Source organism: Enoplosus armatus, chromosome 16 (genome assembly GCF_043641665.1).
Source record: "Enoplosus armatus isolate fEnoArm2 chromosome 16, fEnoArm2.hap1, whole genome shotgun sequence".
In the NCBI taxonomy this organism is placed as follows: domain Eukaryota; kingdom Metazoa; phylum Chordata; class Actinopteri; order Centrarchiformes; family Enoplosidae; genus Enoplosus; species Enoplosus armatus.
In genome coordinates, this window is record NC_092195.1 from 16,729,538 (window position 1) to 16,744,576 (window position 15,039).

General features: G+C 42.6%; 1 protein-coding gene across 1 annotated transcript; it reads left to right on the top strand.

Annotated features, from left to right (window-relative positions):
* Window positions 1–1,183: 1,183 nt before the first annotated feature.
* LOC139299119 (claspin) lies at window positions 1,184–12,820 on the top strand. Its single transcript, XM_070922018.1, has 24 exons — window positions 1,184–1,210; window positions 2,068–2,185; window positions 2,689–3,098; window positions 3,527–3,679; window positions 4,054–4,116; window positions 4,208–4,280; window positions 4,395–4,497; window positions 4,583–5,172; window positions 5,289–5,477; window positions 5,613–5,776; window positions 5,887–6,068; window positions 6,340–6,392; window positions 6,532–6,725; window positions 7,095–7,632; window positions 7,969–8,002; window positions 8,213–8,300; window positions 8,443–8,555; window positions 8,694–8,855; window positions 9,117–9,238; window positions 9,409–9,539; window positions 9,797–9,917; window positions 10,756–10,832; window positions 11,183–11,344; window positions 12,695–12,820. The coding sequence occupies exons 1-24, from the start codon at window positions 1,184–1,186 to the stop codon at window positions 12,818–12,820; spliced, it is 3,993 nt and encodes a 1,330-aa protein (XP_070778119.1).
* Window positions 12,821–15,039: the final 2,219 nt, after the last annotated feature.

Consider the following 15,039-nt stretch of genomic DNA (forward strand, 5'->3'; position numbering starts at 1 on the left):
GTAACTAAAATGAGCCCTACCTTTATATACAGTAATATATATTATTAGGCCATTCTCCATAATGACTCTTTTTATTTTTGGTACCTTAAGTATATTTTGATGTACTTTTGCAAATAACACTGAATGTGCACAATGTGCTTATCTGTTGAGGAGCAAAAATGTAAATGTATATCCCATAAAATATACAGTATTCTAAAAAAAAAAAAAATAATATAAATAATAATAATAATTTAAACCCAAGCACAAGTACTAAAACCATGCAGGTCTTACTATCCACATGGTTAATTTACTTTTTTTTACTTTTCATCCTTAACACTGACCTGTTTTTTGTGCCTCCTGTCATCAGACTGTGCAACAGCAGCAGAGACCACAGACTGTCATAACACTGAGCCATTTTCTCTATTTATCTGTTCTTATATCTGTCTTTCTGCTACTGTAACACCCTAATTTTCCCTGTGGGGGATCAATAAATATTTTTATTAGATGTAAATCAGAAGTGCTTTTACTTGAGGAAGAAGAAAGTTCTTTAACAATCATTACCACCAGGTGAGGTCATTAATGATGCATGGCTGGAAGCCCCCATAACTATGTGATTTATTCCCGCATTTGTAGATATTTAGGTGAATGTCTCGAAGCTATTTAATATGGGCTAATACCCAGGGATGATTTATAATGCAAACCTACACCAGTTGAGAACCACTTCAGGGATTTTGCATCTTCTTTCTTTCTTTCTTACTTTCTTTCTTTCTTACTTTCTTTCTTTCAACAAAGCCTTAAATCACCCTCACTTTTGCAAAGACCCTCAGCCCCGCCCGTGCCAGCATTCCCGGTATTTAAAATCAGCTTTTACGAAACTGTGTCGTCAAACTGGGCGGATACAAACCTCCCGAATAGACCAATGGGAAAGCGAGAAGGGGTCGATTGACACCTCGGTGACGAAAAACTGCGGGCCAGCTGTCACGGCGCGCGAAAGATCAAAATTTCTATTCGGTGTGTATGGAACAGGCGGGAGGAAGAGAAACAGCCCGGCTAAACGATTTCTAAATGCGCTTTAAAAGTCTAAAATAGCCTTCGTTGCGCAGACATTTACATTTCGACGTCTGTTGTGGCTGCCGAGATTCGACGAAGCGTTCACTCCGCTGGTTTGTTTTACAAAAGAGCGTAAACTAGCCGGCGGACAAAGATGAGCCTCGTCCTTTCTCAACAACAGGTGAGGAAATGCTTTCAGATATCAGTCGCTGGTTTGGACTTGTATCTAACGTGAAAGCATCCGACTGACAGTTAGTTGTAAGTCATGGGAGGAGGCTGGCAAGATGAAAGATCTCTCCAAATCAAAGAAATTAGCTTGTTGCAGATATTGTTAGCGTTAGCCAGTTAGCTAGCTCGCTATAGGTGTAGCCAGCTGGGATGGTGGTTGTCTTGGCCTGGTCACTTCCAGTGTTAAACGCATGCTGGGTTAGATAGACTTTGTTGACCGCTGCTGTAATCTTATATATAAGCAGAATGTGATCTAGGGGATTACGCACAGGAATCGATGACTTCGATGATGTGCTTGTGACTTTTCTTTCATGTATACTACACGTAGTTAGCTAAGTTAACTACAAACGTTGAAAGGAAGCAGTGTTGCTAGCTAACGTACGTGCTCATTGTTTGACTTATTGCAAGGCGCCACTAATGCAATTTAACAGCCATATGGCTGCCTAAAGTCACACAATCGACCTCCAGGCTTCATGTTAACTTTGCTACGAAACGAGTGTTATTTGACGAATACAGACACATAACTTTTGTATCCCAGAAAAAGTTATGCAGCAGGTGGACAGCTATCAACGGTTATAGTCTGTCACTTTAACCATTAAATGAATACCTTTCATTTCATTAAAGTATGGTTAAAGTACACAGAGCACAATAAGTAACCCTGAACACAAATATTTGTCAGTGTGTGCCTTAACGTTGTTAATGTGGAGTCTCAGTAAACAGACATCAGACCTAACAGACTGCAGTGTCCCCACACTATATAGTAAATGCACTTCATGGTGGGTTAATTCTGTTTTGTGTCATTGTACCCAGGCTGAGGCTCTCCCAGCTGTGGCCCAAACAGTAACAGAGAGCGATTCAGACAGCGGGATGGGCTCTCCAGAGGAGGAGATGGTCACGGAGACAGCCAACAATAAAGAAGAGCTTCCAGGTGAAGTAACACAACAATAGATGACAATCCAGCCTGATTGTTGAGTATGTTGATACCAGGTGTAAACAGCCTCTAAGAGAGACTGGACAGAGCCACTTTGGCTGTGTAAATGAGTAAGCTTGTTACATTTACATTATAATGTTTGGGCATTTGGAGGACACTTAACCACAAAGTTAATAAGTGCAACAGTCAAATTACTGTTTGAATGGCGTCCTACGATCCACAATACTCACCAAAGAGAAATCTGCCTGTGCCAGTCCTATGTGAAAAAAGAAATGCTACGTTTAAAAAAGTGCCTCAAGGACTGCATGTACTTCTAATACTTTTGCTCCAAGACAACAAGTGCTTTAAAAAAAAGTAAGGGCAAAGAGACTGAGGCTATATTTTTCTTTCTCTCCACTCACCACAGCTTACTTAGTATTATGCTGCATCACAAAAAAAGTCTTGAATGATTTGGGATGAACACTGTGCTATTATTTTCTAAATTGTTATTTTGTTTTCAGATTCTGACGACGATGAAGACATCACAGTTCATAGAAAGCCTCATCGTAATGCCATTAGAGACAGCGACAGTGAGGAAGAGGAGGCAGCTGCGGAGAACAGTGTAAACATGGCCGAAGCACTGGTCTTATCTGCTTCCAGCGGAGAGGAGATGGAGACTGGAGAGGCAGAAGAGAAGGATGAGAGGGGGGCGCACAAGAGCAAGAGAATAAGCCGTGCTCCCATTGACAGCGGAGACAGTGAGCCTGAGCAAGAGAAATGTGGAGACATGGAGGAGGTGAGGAAGGAAGCGAAATCGATGAAGGAACGGAAGAAGAGAGAGAAGAGCCAGAGGCATCGGGAGAAAAAGGAGAAGCGTAGCAAAGCAGTGGAAAAACTGAAGAAAAAAGAGAGGTTCTCTGAAATGAATGAGGTTAGTGCAGCTCTGCCTTTTCTCTCAGCAGTGTTTCAGTCTTTTTATGCTGCTGAGCTCTTTGTACATGGTGTTTGGCACATCAAGAGTCCTACTCTGTCATGAGAAACTGCACACAAAAAGTATGTTGTATATAAAGTAGATATTGCTGTACATGTCACTGAATATTTTCTACATATTTGGATCATTCTAATGTTTTTATCCATTAGGAATAATCTTAAAGTACATGGAGATATGGTAGTGTATGTAAAATTGGACTGGACACCCAAATAATCAAATTAAGGAATTAACATCTACACAAAGAACCACATTTTGGAAATAAACTGAAATGTTAAACTGAGCAGAAGCAGAATGATTGTTATAGAATAAGAATCCTTGATGTGGATTATATTTTATAATTAAAGACAACTTTGTACTCATTTCCTCAGAACACGCCTCTCCCTCGGGCTCTGAATGACAGTGGATGTCTGCTGGGCGACCCAGACCTGTTTGACACCGGTCTGAACGATGAGGAAGAGGAGGAAGAAGAGTCTCTGGAGGCCATCCGAGCTGCTGTTAAGCAAAAGATGAAAAAACATAAGGTACAAAAAAGATGACTGTTTGCAATTAGAATTGTTCATTCAATACTTACATAATACATTATTTCTTGTGACTTAAGTTCATTTTCTTTTTGTGTGTGTGTGTGTGTATATATTTAAAAAAAAAAATCTGAATCAAAACAAGACCTGTATTTTTATGTAAATGCTTTGGCAGGAATTTAGGCCCTTGCTTTTTTGTTGCGATCACTATACTCAGCATGTGGTATATGGTACACTTGATACTGGAAACAGAATTTGTTAAAGTTAATGAAATCTTGGTGAAACGTGGTGAAAAGAGTGGCACAACGTTAGGCATGGCGTTTTGCAGATGTTGTCTAGACAGGCGTTTGTATAATCAGTGTTAATTATTGCTGCAGGACCCTCTCCTGAATGAGGAAGAGGAGGAAGATGAAGAGGCATCAGAGAAACCCCAGCGTGTGGTATGCAATGCCAAAATGCTTGGATTTATTCTATATATTTATATCAAAATCCCAAAAGAGGTTTCATTCTCAATGTGTGTGATGTTTTCAGGAGAGGAAAGCTGCACGCGCAAGCAAAGAGGCAATGAAGCAGCTCCACAGTGATTCTCAAAGGCTGGTCAGAGGTCAGTTTACAATAAATACTTCTATTGTCTTTTATCTATTGTGGTAATTTGTTTTCTGGATCATAATTTGAAATACTGAGACTGCATCTTTGACATGTTCTTCTGTCGTTGTAGAGTCTACACTTGGCCTGCCGTACCACATCCCTGAGCCGAAGACCATCGACCAGTTCTTTAAGAAAAGAGCGAGGCCAGAGGGTCCTGCCATGGCGTTGTTGAAGTAAAGACAAACATAACAGATAACACAAAAGTTTCATGGCTGCCATAATATATTTATAAACTGATGATAATGTCATTCTCTTCAGATCTACAAAGTATTCAGCCGTGATGCTGGAGACACCATCAGCTCCTCCGCCTCTCACCAACCCACCCAGTGAGCCTCTGCAGCCGTCCACAGAGCAGGACTCCTCTCTCTCTCTAGATCTGTCGTCCACTCAGATCCAGCCCATACCTCATCCTGCTGCCGCCTCGTCCCCGCAGCAGGAGAGCCTCAGCCAGCCCAGAGAAGCAACTGCGAGCCAAGATCCCAACCAGGAATCCGGGCCAATGCTTTACCTCTCTGAGAGTCTGCAAGAGTCAGTCATAACAGATGAAGTAGTGAGGCGTGCTTCTGACTCTGAGGAAGAATCCTCTCCTGCGCCCTTAGAACAAAGCCTGACTGCAGTAACGTCTGACTCCGAAGCCCTGCATAAAGAGCCTGTATCTGGGGTTCTGGTGGAGCCTTTAGCCGCTCAATGTGTGAGCGCTGATCCAGCTGCAGCACAGCAACCCACCAAACCCAAGAAGGACAGATTGGCCAGACTGAAGGAGCTTGGACTGAACCCCCCACCTGTTGCTAAATTGTGTCCGGATGACGGAGCCTTTGTTCAGCTCGAGCTTCCACAGCCCAACCGTGGTGAGTGATGATTCCTCAGCAAAGTTAGAAGAACAACAGATCAAGAGTGAGAAGTCAGAATAAACCCTTCTACTGTTACATTTAGAGCTTATATTCACCTCTCTTCTTCAAACTAGGTGTGGAGGCCCTGAAGCAGCGCTACCTTCGTCACGTCAAGGCGCCCGCACGCCCTCAAGGAGAGCGCACGATGCAACTCAACATCATACGCAAAGACAGCACCCCGTCTGGCCAGGAAGAGCTGCACACTGAGTCAGTCACAGTCACTGTTAAAGAGGGAGCAGAGGAGCCTGCAGCAACCAAACCTGGTGTGGATACTCATGTGATGTGCACATAGATCCCAAGCTTTCTGGAATATTAAGAATTTTGATGGGTGTATGTCAGACAGGGAGACCGGGTGTTTGACCTCTTTTAGAACCTCTCCCCTGTCCCTCTTTTCATAGGAGAGAAGCTGCTGACTCTGAAGCAACGCCTGCAGCTCGCCATGGCACAACGGAGACGGGAGGAGAGGGCGCGCAAAGCCGAGCTGAATCGCCTAGACAATGAAGACTGTGGGGAGGAGGAGGAGGAAGAGGAAGACATGACGGATGACTCTGAGGAAGAAGAGGTAAGAGGATGTTTGTTTCTTGCCGCTTTGAAACAATAAAATTACTTTATACACATTTGTGCATCCATCCCTTTTGTACTCGCGTCCAGCCTGATCTTCTCTTTTACCAGGGTGTGGACGACTTACTGGGAGGTGATGATGGTGAGCCAGAGGAAGAGGAGGAAGGCAGCGTGGTCCGGAGTATCAGGAGCCCATCTCCTGTGGCACTGAACGGACCCTCGCCAACTCCTGACCTAGTTAACACAGATGGCACACTCATGCTGTTCCCCGGCAACTCCTGCTCTCGCACCGGGTAAGTGTGTATGGAGTGTCTGGATGTGTGTGTCTTTTTATGTTTTTATGTCTTTTTATGTTTGTAACTTTGAGAGTGACTCTAGAGCACGCACCTCGAAAAATTGTAATGATAAAACTGCCTTTAAATTAACTGACACATCGTCAGTCATGTTGGTATGTCTCTGCCACTAAAGAGTCTTTCTTAGAGTTTCCTACTTTCCTACTTGTGTGTGTGTGTGTGTGTGTTTATATAGGTAGTAAAACTTCACATGCGCTGTTCTCCTTTTTAGTGATGGCGTAAGGAGGTCTGGTCCTTCAGGACAGGACAGCAGCAATAAAATGGGTGGGTAGAGTGAAAGACCTCTGTTCAATTTGTCAATACTTTTTGCACTCAGTCTAATGTATAGTTATCGTTAGTTATTAATGAGCTTTAAATATAGTTATAGACACTTTTCTCACTCTTTCATCCTTCTCATCTCCAGAAGAGGACGACTCTCTGTCCCTGGTGAAGGACAACAGCCACAACAGCAGCTTTGAGCTTGCTGGATCTATGATAACCTCCTACCAGCCCGTCAATCATCAGCGCTCCACAGGAAGAAGCGTCTTCAACTCCTCCATTTTCCGCTCTCCTTCTCCCTGCCTCTTCAGGCCCAGCTTCCTCGGCTCTGGCTCAAAGGTAAGATTCAGTTTGTTTGATACTTTAAAGCATCAAAATTATATCATCAGGGGTTTTAATTATCACAAACCTGCCCGGGGTGCACAATTGTACTGTCATTTTATGTTTGCTCATTAAGAAATACAAACATTATAGAATATGATATGTACACATAGACATTCACATAAAGATATACAGATGCATCTGCACCTACATATACTCACATTTATATGAATTAAAAGTGAACAAGAGAGTGGTAGGAAGCTAAAAACTTATACAAAGACCTTTCCATAAAAACTCAAGGCAAGATAAACACGGATTTCGTTGAATAAGAATTTAATGTTTGTTTCAAAATTAAGTGGTTTAACTTTTCATCCTTTTCCCCATCAGAGTTCAGGCAAACTCTCTGAGCCCTCTCTCTGCCTCCCTGTTGAGGACTCCCAAGACTTGTATGCACCCCCATCCCCAGGAGCAGATTCGGGGCCCCTGGGTGGAGCAGCTTCTGGCCCTGGCCTGGGAGGAGACTCCCAAGGTCGCTTCTCCCTGGAGGACGACGCCCATTCCCAGTTACTAGATGCAGACGGCTTCCTTAACGTGGGGCCACGCCCCGGTGCGCCTCCCTCCCACAAGAGACAGTTGATCCTGGACAGCCTGGATGAAAATGCAATGGATGCCAACATGGGGGAGCTGTTGGGGATGTGTTCGGGTGTTTTTGGGACAGTGCAGAGCAGCTCAAGCGGAGCTGGAGGCCTCGGAGCAACACAGGAGGATGAGCTGCTCGGGTTGTGCTCTGGAGCGTTTCCACCGACACAAGCAGGAGAGGAGCAGATGGAAACGGACAAGAGTAAGGAGAGCGGACAGGAGGAAGAATCTGATAATACCATGGATCAGCTGCTGGGGTTGTGTTCAGGGAAATTTCCAAGTCCAGGTAAAGGAGTGTGTGCTGTCCCCCCCCCCCCCCCCCCTTTTTTTTTTTGTCCTACGAGAACACATGTACAGTGTCTTTTATTCAAAATTACCTGCAGTGTACAAAATCCGTTTAGCAGACTGGAGACATGTCTGGCTAGTAACTCACTTATGAGCTATTAATTTAATGTTTGAATTTCTATTGTTATCTGTATGTCCTTTTTTTTTATTCACAATGTATGGTTTTAGTAGCCTTTGGAGTTTCTTACATTTTGATTGTGAGGTTTGGAAATGTTTTGAATTGTTTTCCTTACAGTTACACAATGTTTAGATTTGTCTCCTTTGCTGCCAATTTCAGGTTCTGCTCACACGGCTTTGCCAGCACAAAACAGGTACAGTACAAAGACCTGACATAATCCAAAATCAAAGATTATTTTAGATTTCTTTCTATCTGTTATTTTATGTTTATGTTTTCTGTAACCTTTTGTGATTCAAAAGCGTCTCTTTTTCACTCTTTACTCGTCCCTTTTGATACAGGATTAAGGGAATATTAATTGGAATATTTATATGTAAGATTCTCATAGTGATTTCTCTGTTTAAAGTAAAAATAAGCCAGAGGAGGAAGAGCAGCAGGAGGAAGAGGACTGTGAGTTCCGGCTTCTGTCAGATGTGGAAAGTCATAGTGAACAGGTAGCCTTGTCAACACACGCCTCATGGTCTCTGTTATGATTTAGCTACAAAAGTTCCTCTTCATGTTTACATGACATACCAGATGTATGTGTTTTTATAATATTATAAGTGTATAAGTGACAAATGAAGTGTGGGTTTATAGGAGGACAATGATGAGGATGGTGGAGAGGAAAACGAGGCAGAGGACAACAATGTAGAAGAAGAGGAATTGCAGGGAGTGTTCGCACCACACCGGGTTAAGAAAAAGAAGAAAATGTAAGTTTCCCTACATGCATAACTATATGTTATATACTCTTCTCTTGGTGTTTGACATTATAGGAAACTGGATTACAGTCCTTTTCATCAGATAATCCACACTGCAGGCTTGAATAGTGTCTTGCATCCTGTTCACAGGCGTTTGAATGACTACGTCGACTCCGAGGCTGAGCTGTCAGGCAGTGACTTGGGCAGCGACGATGAGGACGGAGACAGAGGGAGCGAATACGAGGAAGAGGAGCTTCTTGAAGACCTTCCCTCTGATGAGGAGCTGCAGGACCAGGTCAACAAGATCCACATGTGAGTAACAGATCTCTTTCCATCTTGAGCATTTTATTTCTGTGCAATTCAGTTAACTTGTGTGAAGATTCTGTGTATTTACTTGTGAGGTTTATGCCCCCTCCTGACTGTCAAAGGCTTAAAAAATCTGTGGGAGTTTGTCTCAAGCTTAAACTACATTAACACAAGTAAAGAGAGTTTCCTGCTGTAATAATGCAAGATGGATATCTTGTATCAGAAATGTTGTTATAAAATTTCATTCAACCGACATTGTTCCCACAGGAAGCAGATAATGGATGATGACAAGCGTCGTCTGAGGCTCTACCAGGAGCGTTACCTCGCTGATGGTGACCTGCACTCTGATGGCCCGGGACGAGCTCGCCGCTTCCGTTGGAAAAATATTGGTGAGTTCACAGGATTAGGGAATAAATACAGTTAATAACATAATTAATTAAAAGTGTGAAGTGGATGTTTGAACTTTGAGGTCCTCAAATCTTCTGTTTAGCTTCTACAAACGTCCTTCAAAGTTGCTCCAACAATTAATTTAGAGTTTCTTTTTGAATTCTTCCTCCAGATGATGGTTTCAACATGGACAGGACGGGAGCAGAGGGCGAAGAAGACGAGGAGGAAGATGATGATGTGGACCCGTCTGAGGTCCAGAGGAGGAAAGAGAGACTGGAGAGAGAACAGTGGCTCAGAGAACAGGTACGCCACAGGGTTTGCAAGGATTCCTACACATAATAATGAGGAGCCGTTTAAAAAATACATTTGCAGTGATTCAAAATTCTACTTTTTGTAAATTCAGTGCAGGTTTAAAAGAGAGTTATCCCTGTAAACATACTCAGGAAAGCTAAATGTGCGTGTGTGTGTGTGTGTGTGCATTCAACACATGTGGTTGAGTCGTCTCCCTCCTCTCTGTTGTTATTTTGTCTTCATCCCCTTCTCTGTGTCTCTTCTCACAGTCTGAACAGAAAGCCAAGAAAGGGGAAGACTTGGATGCAGATGATGAGAGGATTGGAGAGGAAGACAGTCATTTCATGAAGCTGGCCAAGAAACTGACTGCCAAGACTCTGCAGAGAAAAGGTTGGTTTGATACGAGTCCTCACGAGAAGAATCACATGACTTTTAAAAACACCCAGACTTGTTTTTGTCCAGTAAAGTCTCAACTTTCATTTCATTATGCAGCTCTGTGTTGTAGAATATATGCAAACAAAACACAATCACCAGACTGGTCCCTCCAAAGTTTGGGAGCATTACCTTTGTGTCTAAATCTAGACTTTGGTTCAACACAAAGGGAAGCTTGGGATCTTGGGCAGCAATGTAAAACATGGTGGGTTGGAGTAAAGCTATTTGACCTTTTGAATGTTGTCAAATGTAAAATCGGCTCTAAAGGCTGATCAGCGACAAGGGCAGGGATGCAAGGATCAAAGAAACATAATCTTGTTTTTTAGTTTCAGTTAAAATCCTGGCAGGTGAGCGTTGAACAAGCGTTACATAAGGGAAGGATTGTACTGAATGCAAGTAAACACAGCATGACAGTCTAGACGGGGAAAGCATTTTAGCAGAGATATAAGATATATGCCTTTTGATCTACTTGTCAATTGAATACTGGCGTTGCATTGTTGTGGTGTTCTTGTGTTCCCGAAAAAAAGAAATAAAACTGAGTGGCTGCATGTGAATATTCATGAGTTTTTGTCACAAAGTGGGCTCTACAACAGGATGTTAATCAGATTTAACATTTAACTTTTGGCACTGCTGTACCAGTACACGGAAGATATACTCTGCTTTGAAATAACCTGTACGATTTAATAAAGATTATACAGCACATTTCAAAACAAAGCTACAAACAAATCTTGTTTATTCAACAGCTTATATTCAGTCTATTTCACTATCTAACTTTCCAAATTTTCACCGCCACCAGAGCCCCCTGTGGCACCACAACCAGAAAAGAAGATACCAGCTCTCAATCCCTTCCAGAGACCATCACAGCCCTTACAGGTACGTCATGACTTTATTTCATGTGGCATTTGGATTAACTGTCCATGTTGTAACATTACTAGCAGCCAAATGCTGTAATTGAGAGCTTTGTTTACTCTACCAGCCACTCAGGTAGCCATCAGTTGTAAGGATCTAGTGTGTTGGTGGCTTTTTGAGGACCAGCTAGTGTGGCCAGTGGAGAATACTGTACTTACTTCTACTAAATGAAAACATCACTGAATGATCCAAAATAGTGCAGAATGAGAGGTGCAAGTCGATGTTAGCGATTGGCCTTTTAAATATTTAACCAACAAAGTTCATTACATATTCCCGCTGATGTAAGATTGATGTTTTACTGTCTTATCTTCCAGGTGAGGAGAGGGTCACTACTGAGTCAGCCTCACTCCGTCCTCCAGAAGTTGGCTTCCATCTCAGAGGGGAATCCTCTGGCGCCCAGAAACAGCAGAGGCTTCCTGTTTCAGACTCTGTCTCCTGAGAAGAGCAACTCGACATCAGACGCTCCCCAGAAACAGGTGAGTGAAAGGAAAGTTGCTTAACTAATGTGATGCTCGTCCTCGTAGTTGTGCAGGTGTACGAGCTGAGACGGAAGGAGCTCGATAGCGTCCCATTTGCTCAAAACGGCGAAAACCAGTTTCATGTTGAGAAAAAACTGAAGATGTATTAAGCTGAATATACAAAATATATTTGATACACTAAGGGGTTTGGACCAAGAAATATTTCACCCTACAAATGTGGTTTTGCGTTATCACAGGAAGGTCGAGGTAGAATTTATTGCGATTCTCTTCATGTACAGTATTCAGTGTGTCCTTACAGTGCTCCGTGTACACGAAACAAACAGCTACCCAAAGAATACAGTAGTATTAAGTATGAGTATGTGAATCCCTAATATCCTGGATTAAAAGCTAAACAAGAGTTGAATCTTTCAAAGAACTGACCTTCCAAAAGTCTGCAAAAACTTCACAGAAGTACTAAAGCAATTTAACACAAGTCTCACGTATTTACTTGTGTGTGTGCAGTCCGTGCACATGTGTGTTTTCATTGCAATATAAAGTTTGTACATGGTGGCAGCGTCGTGTTTCACAAAGTGTTCCACACAAATAGCAGAAACATTGTGAGTCCTATGGGAGGGTGCTGTGGCTGACTCATGCATGGGTCCCAGGAACGATGTTTGTTCTTATTTAGATAAATGTTTCAAAAGGAGTGAAAGGGCGGGGGGGGGGGTGATCTCATGTTGCAAATCTGGCTTGTTTGTCTGCAGTGATGTGGGAACCTCACCGTTAATCTGATACTGAAAACGCTTATGGTACTGCTGACTCTTCTGACTTAACTTCTCATCTGTTCAGTCCATCAGACAAACGTCTAAATTCTGTGTTCCTTCTGCAAAAGCCATATTAGCAGCTAATGCTTGACTTAAAAAAAAATGGTCAGTCATATTTTTTGGTTTCTCAATCCTGTCTGGTTGTGTCTCTCTCTGGTGACATCTCACTGTTCTAAAATAAGCACCAAAACAAAATACTTTCCAAAGATGTTGGAGAGACCTCTCTGTGTGATAATCATGTGAGTGTGATGGTGGTATTCACTGATTCTGCTGTCTTCTAAATTCATGACACTAGGTGGAGCCAAAGCCTGCTTCTCTCATTGGATCCCACAAATGCATAAATGACTGTTGCTTGGCTTTTTTTTTTTTTTCCAAGATTCACCCTTAACCGCACTTTTTTAAAACCACATTAGTATTAATTTAACCACAAAACACATTTATTCAGTGCCTGTAGTCATTTTGTCAGTGTTCATCAAGGTTTTGTTGTTTTGTAGAGTCTCGATGTCCTGAAAATGCTTTAACTTTAGATGTGTTTGATCCTCAGATGATGAAGAAGAGGGGCCCGGTGCAAGCAGTGAACCCAGCAGCAAAGAGGGTCTGCAGGGAGAACAAACCTGCCAGACAGACTAAAGGCCCCCAGAGGAGCATCTTCAACTTCCTGGACCACTGAGGTCAAAATACACTAACTGAATGACGATCACTGATAAAGGCCAGAATTAACCAGCCACGTCCAGTATTTCACCAGCCAATAAGATTTCAAAAATGAAGGAGGTGGTGAAATGATGGTCACGTTTGAAGGTGGCTGGTAGACGTCCTTCCCTTTGTTTCCCTTTTTATGAAACACAAATACAGATGTTTGTATGCGTGTCTGCATGTTTACAGCGCCTTTTTAAAATGGCAAACTAAAAGCACCACTGAGGCATCTTTTTGATGTTCTTCTTACACACACTTGCCGCTCACTTGTCCGGCTTGTGTGTCTAAATTTTTAAGAAGCATTCATCCGTTGCATTTTACTTGACTTAATTTGGGCTGAGGTCCATTTAAATATGTTTTATCATGTAAATAGATTGGATTTGGTTTTTAATCGTCGGGGAGTTTTTGTATGAGGATTTAAACGTATTTGTTTAACGTTGTAAATAAAAGTGTATTTTAAGACATTTCTCTTATTGCTTTTTTTCTTCTCTTGTAAGACCAGATGTGAGCTGTCTGTTCCACTTGTGGTGGTCAGGTGTGTGTGTGTGCAACAGGTATGAGGTGCACTCAGTGTGTTGGTGATCCCCTGATTTTTCCTCTAGCGCCACCATGAAGTTCACATTTGTTCTTTTGAGTGAAATATCTCTGCGACTATTGGATGGATTGGATGTGTTAGCATTTAGCTCAAAACACCACTGTCCCAAAGTGCAGCCTCACAGGGCTGCTAGCATCGCTTTAGACTCTTGAGACACTGACTACAATGCAAACATGGTCCATTTGTAAAGACACCTTTTCTTGTAGAATTACACAACATTTTTTGCTTTTAAACATTGTCTGTTGGCTGGGTAAATTGCTGATATGCCTTGTTTCAGTCCTCTCCTCTGGATTATATGCTTGTTGCATTTAATTTCTGTTCCCAATAACACTCTTGGACACCACCTTTCCTCAAATATACTGTACATAGTTTTCAGGCCTCTTGCGAATAAGACGGTGCGTTCGTCTCATTAATTCACCGCGTATCAGCAGAGTTTCCCCTGCGCAGAGACTTAATGTCACTACTTGACTTTAAAAGTGTCTTCCACAATAATCTCTGAACTGCACTCGCCAAAGGTCACACCGAAAACTGAGAATTTAAGTAGTGTTTCACAGCTTTCCTGGTTGTTTGTGGGAAACCTTTCTGCAGAAGGCCACACTTCTCCACCTGTCCTGTAACTCTCCACACTTGGAGACTCCTTTTGACTCTTTGTTTCACTTTTTCTTCCTGGTTTAAAGCATAATTGCAGTTTAGAGACTAATGATTTGGTAAGTGGCTAATAATAGGCCCGGCATTAAAGGGAGGGTCTTCTAACGAGCCCTTTCATGTCTCTCCATCTCATTAGTATCCACGGTGATTAGGAGGAGGTCCCGGGGTTAGGAATGGGCGCAGGAGGCCCCATTACACATCATTAGGGGCCAACGCCAGGAGGGTCTGGAATGAACCCCATGGTGGGCCCCGCCTATAGCGAGCTGCTGTACCTGCAGGCAGGCCGGCTTAATCCTGGTGTTGTTAAAGCAGCGATTACATTTTTACCTTTGTCAAAGCAGTTAACGCCTCAGTTTTGTTCGTGAAAAGTCTCAAAACATCAGATTTTAGGAGCCAAGAGGCTTCGGGCAAAGGAATAATATGATATGCCTCTATCATTATCTTTGAGCCATTACAATGCAATTAATAGAGATAAAGACTTGATGCCAAATCCTAAGGGTCTGTTTGCAGGGTCAAGAAATCAATTCTAATTAGCATTTAATAGGAGTAATGTCTTCAGCTTTGCCATAATTCTGCTTTTTATTCCTTCTTCTCTTCCTCTGCATCAACACCACAACAGCTTCTCCAAACTCAATTTTACAACTTTGTTTAACCCCCGAGAGGGAATTACGAGGTCATCGCACTAAAGCCAAACCATCCCCCCCCACCCCCCACCCCACCCTCGAACTCCCAATTCACTCCATACTTGAAAGAGGAGGAAGGTTACATGTTTTGGCATCGAGGCCCAGCTTCTAAATATCTAGAGGACACGGATCTGGCTTTATTCAGATTATGAGGAGGAGAGAGGGCAGAGGGTGGAATAATTGAAGAGAAACATGAGCTGTAGCACCCAGGGGAGTGTGTGCACTTGTGTCATGACGTATGCACTGTGTGTGTGTCTACTCACGTCTATG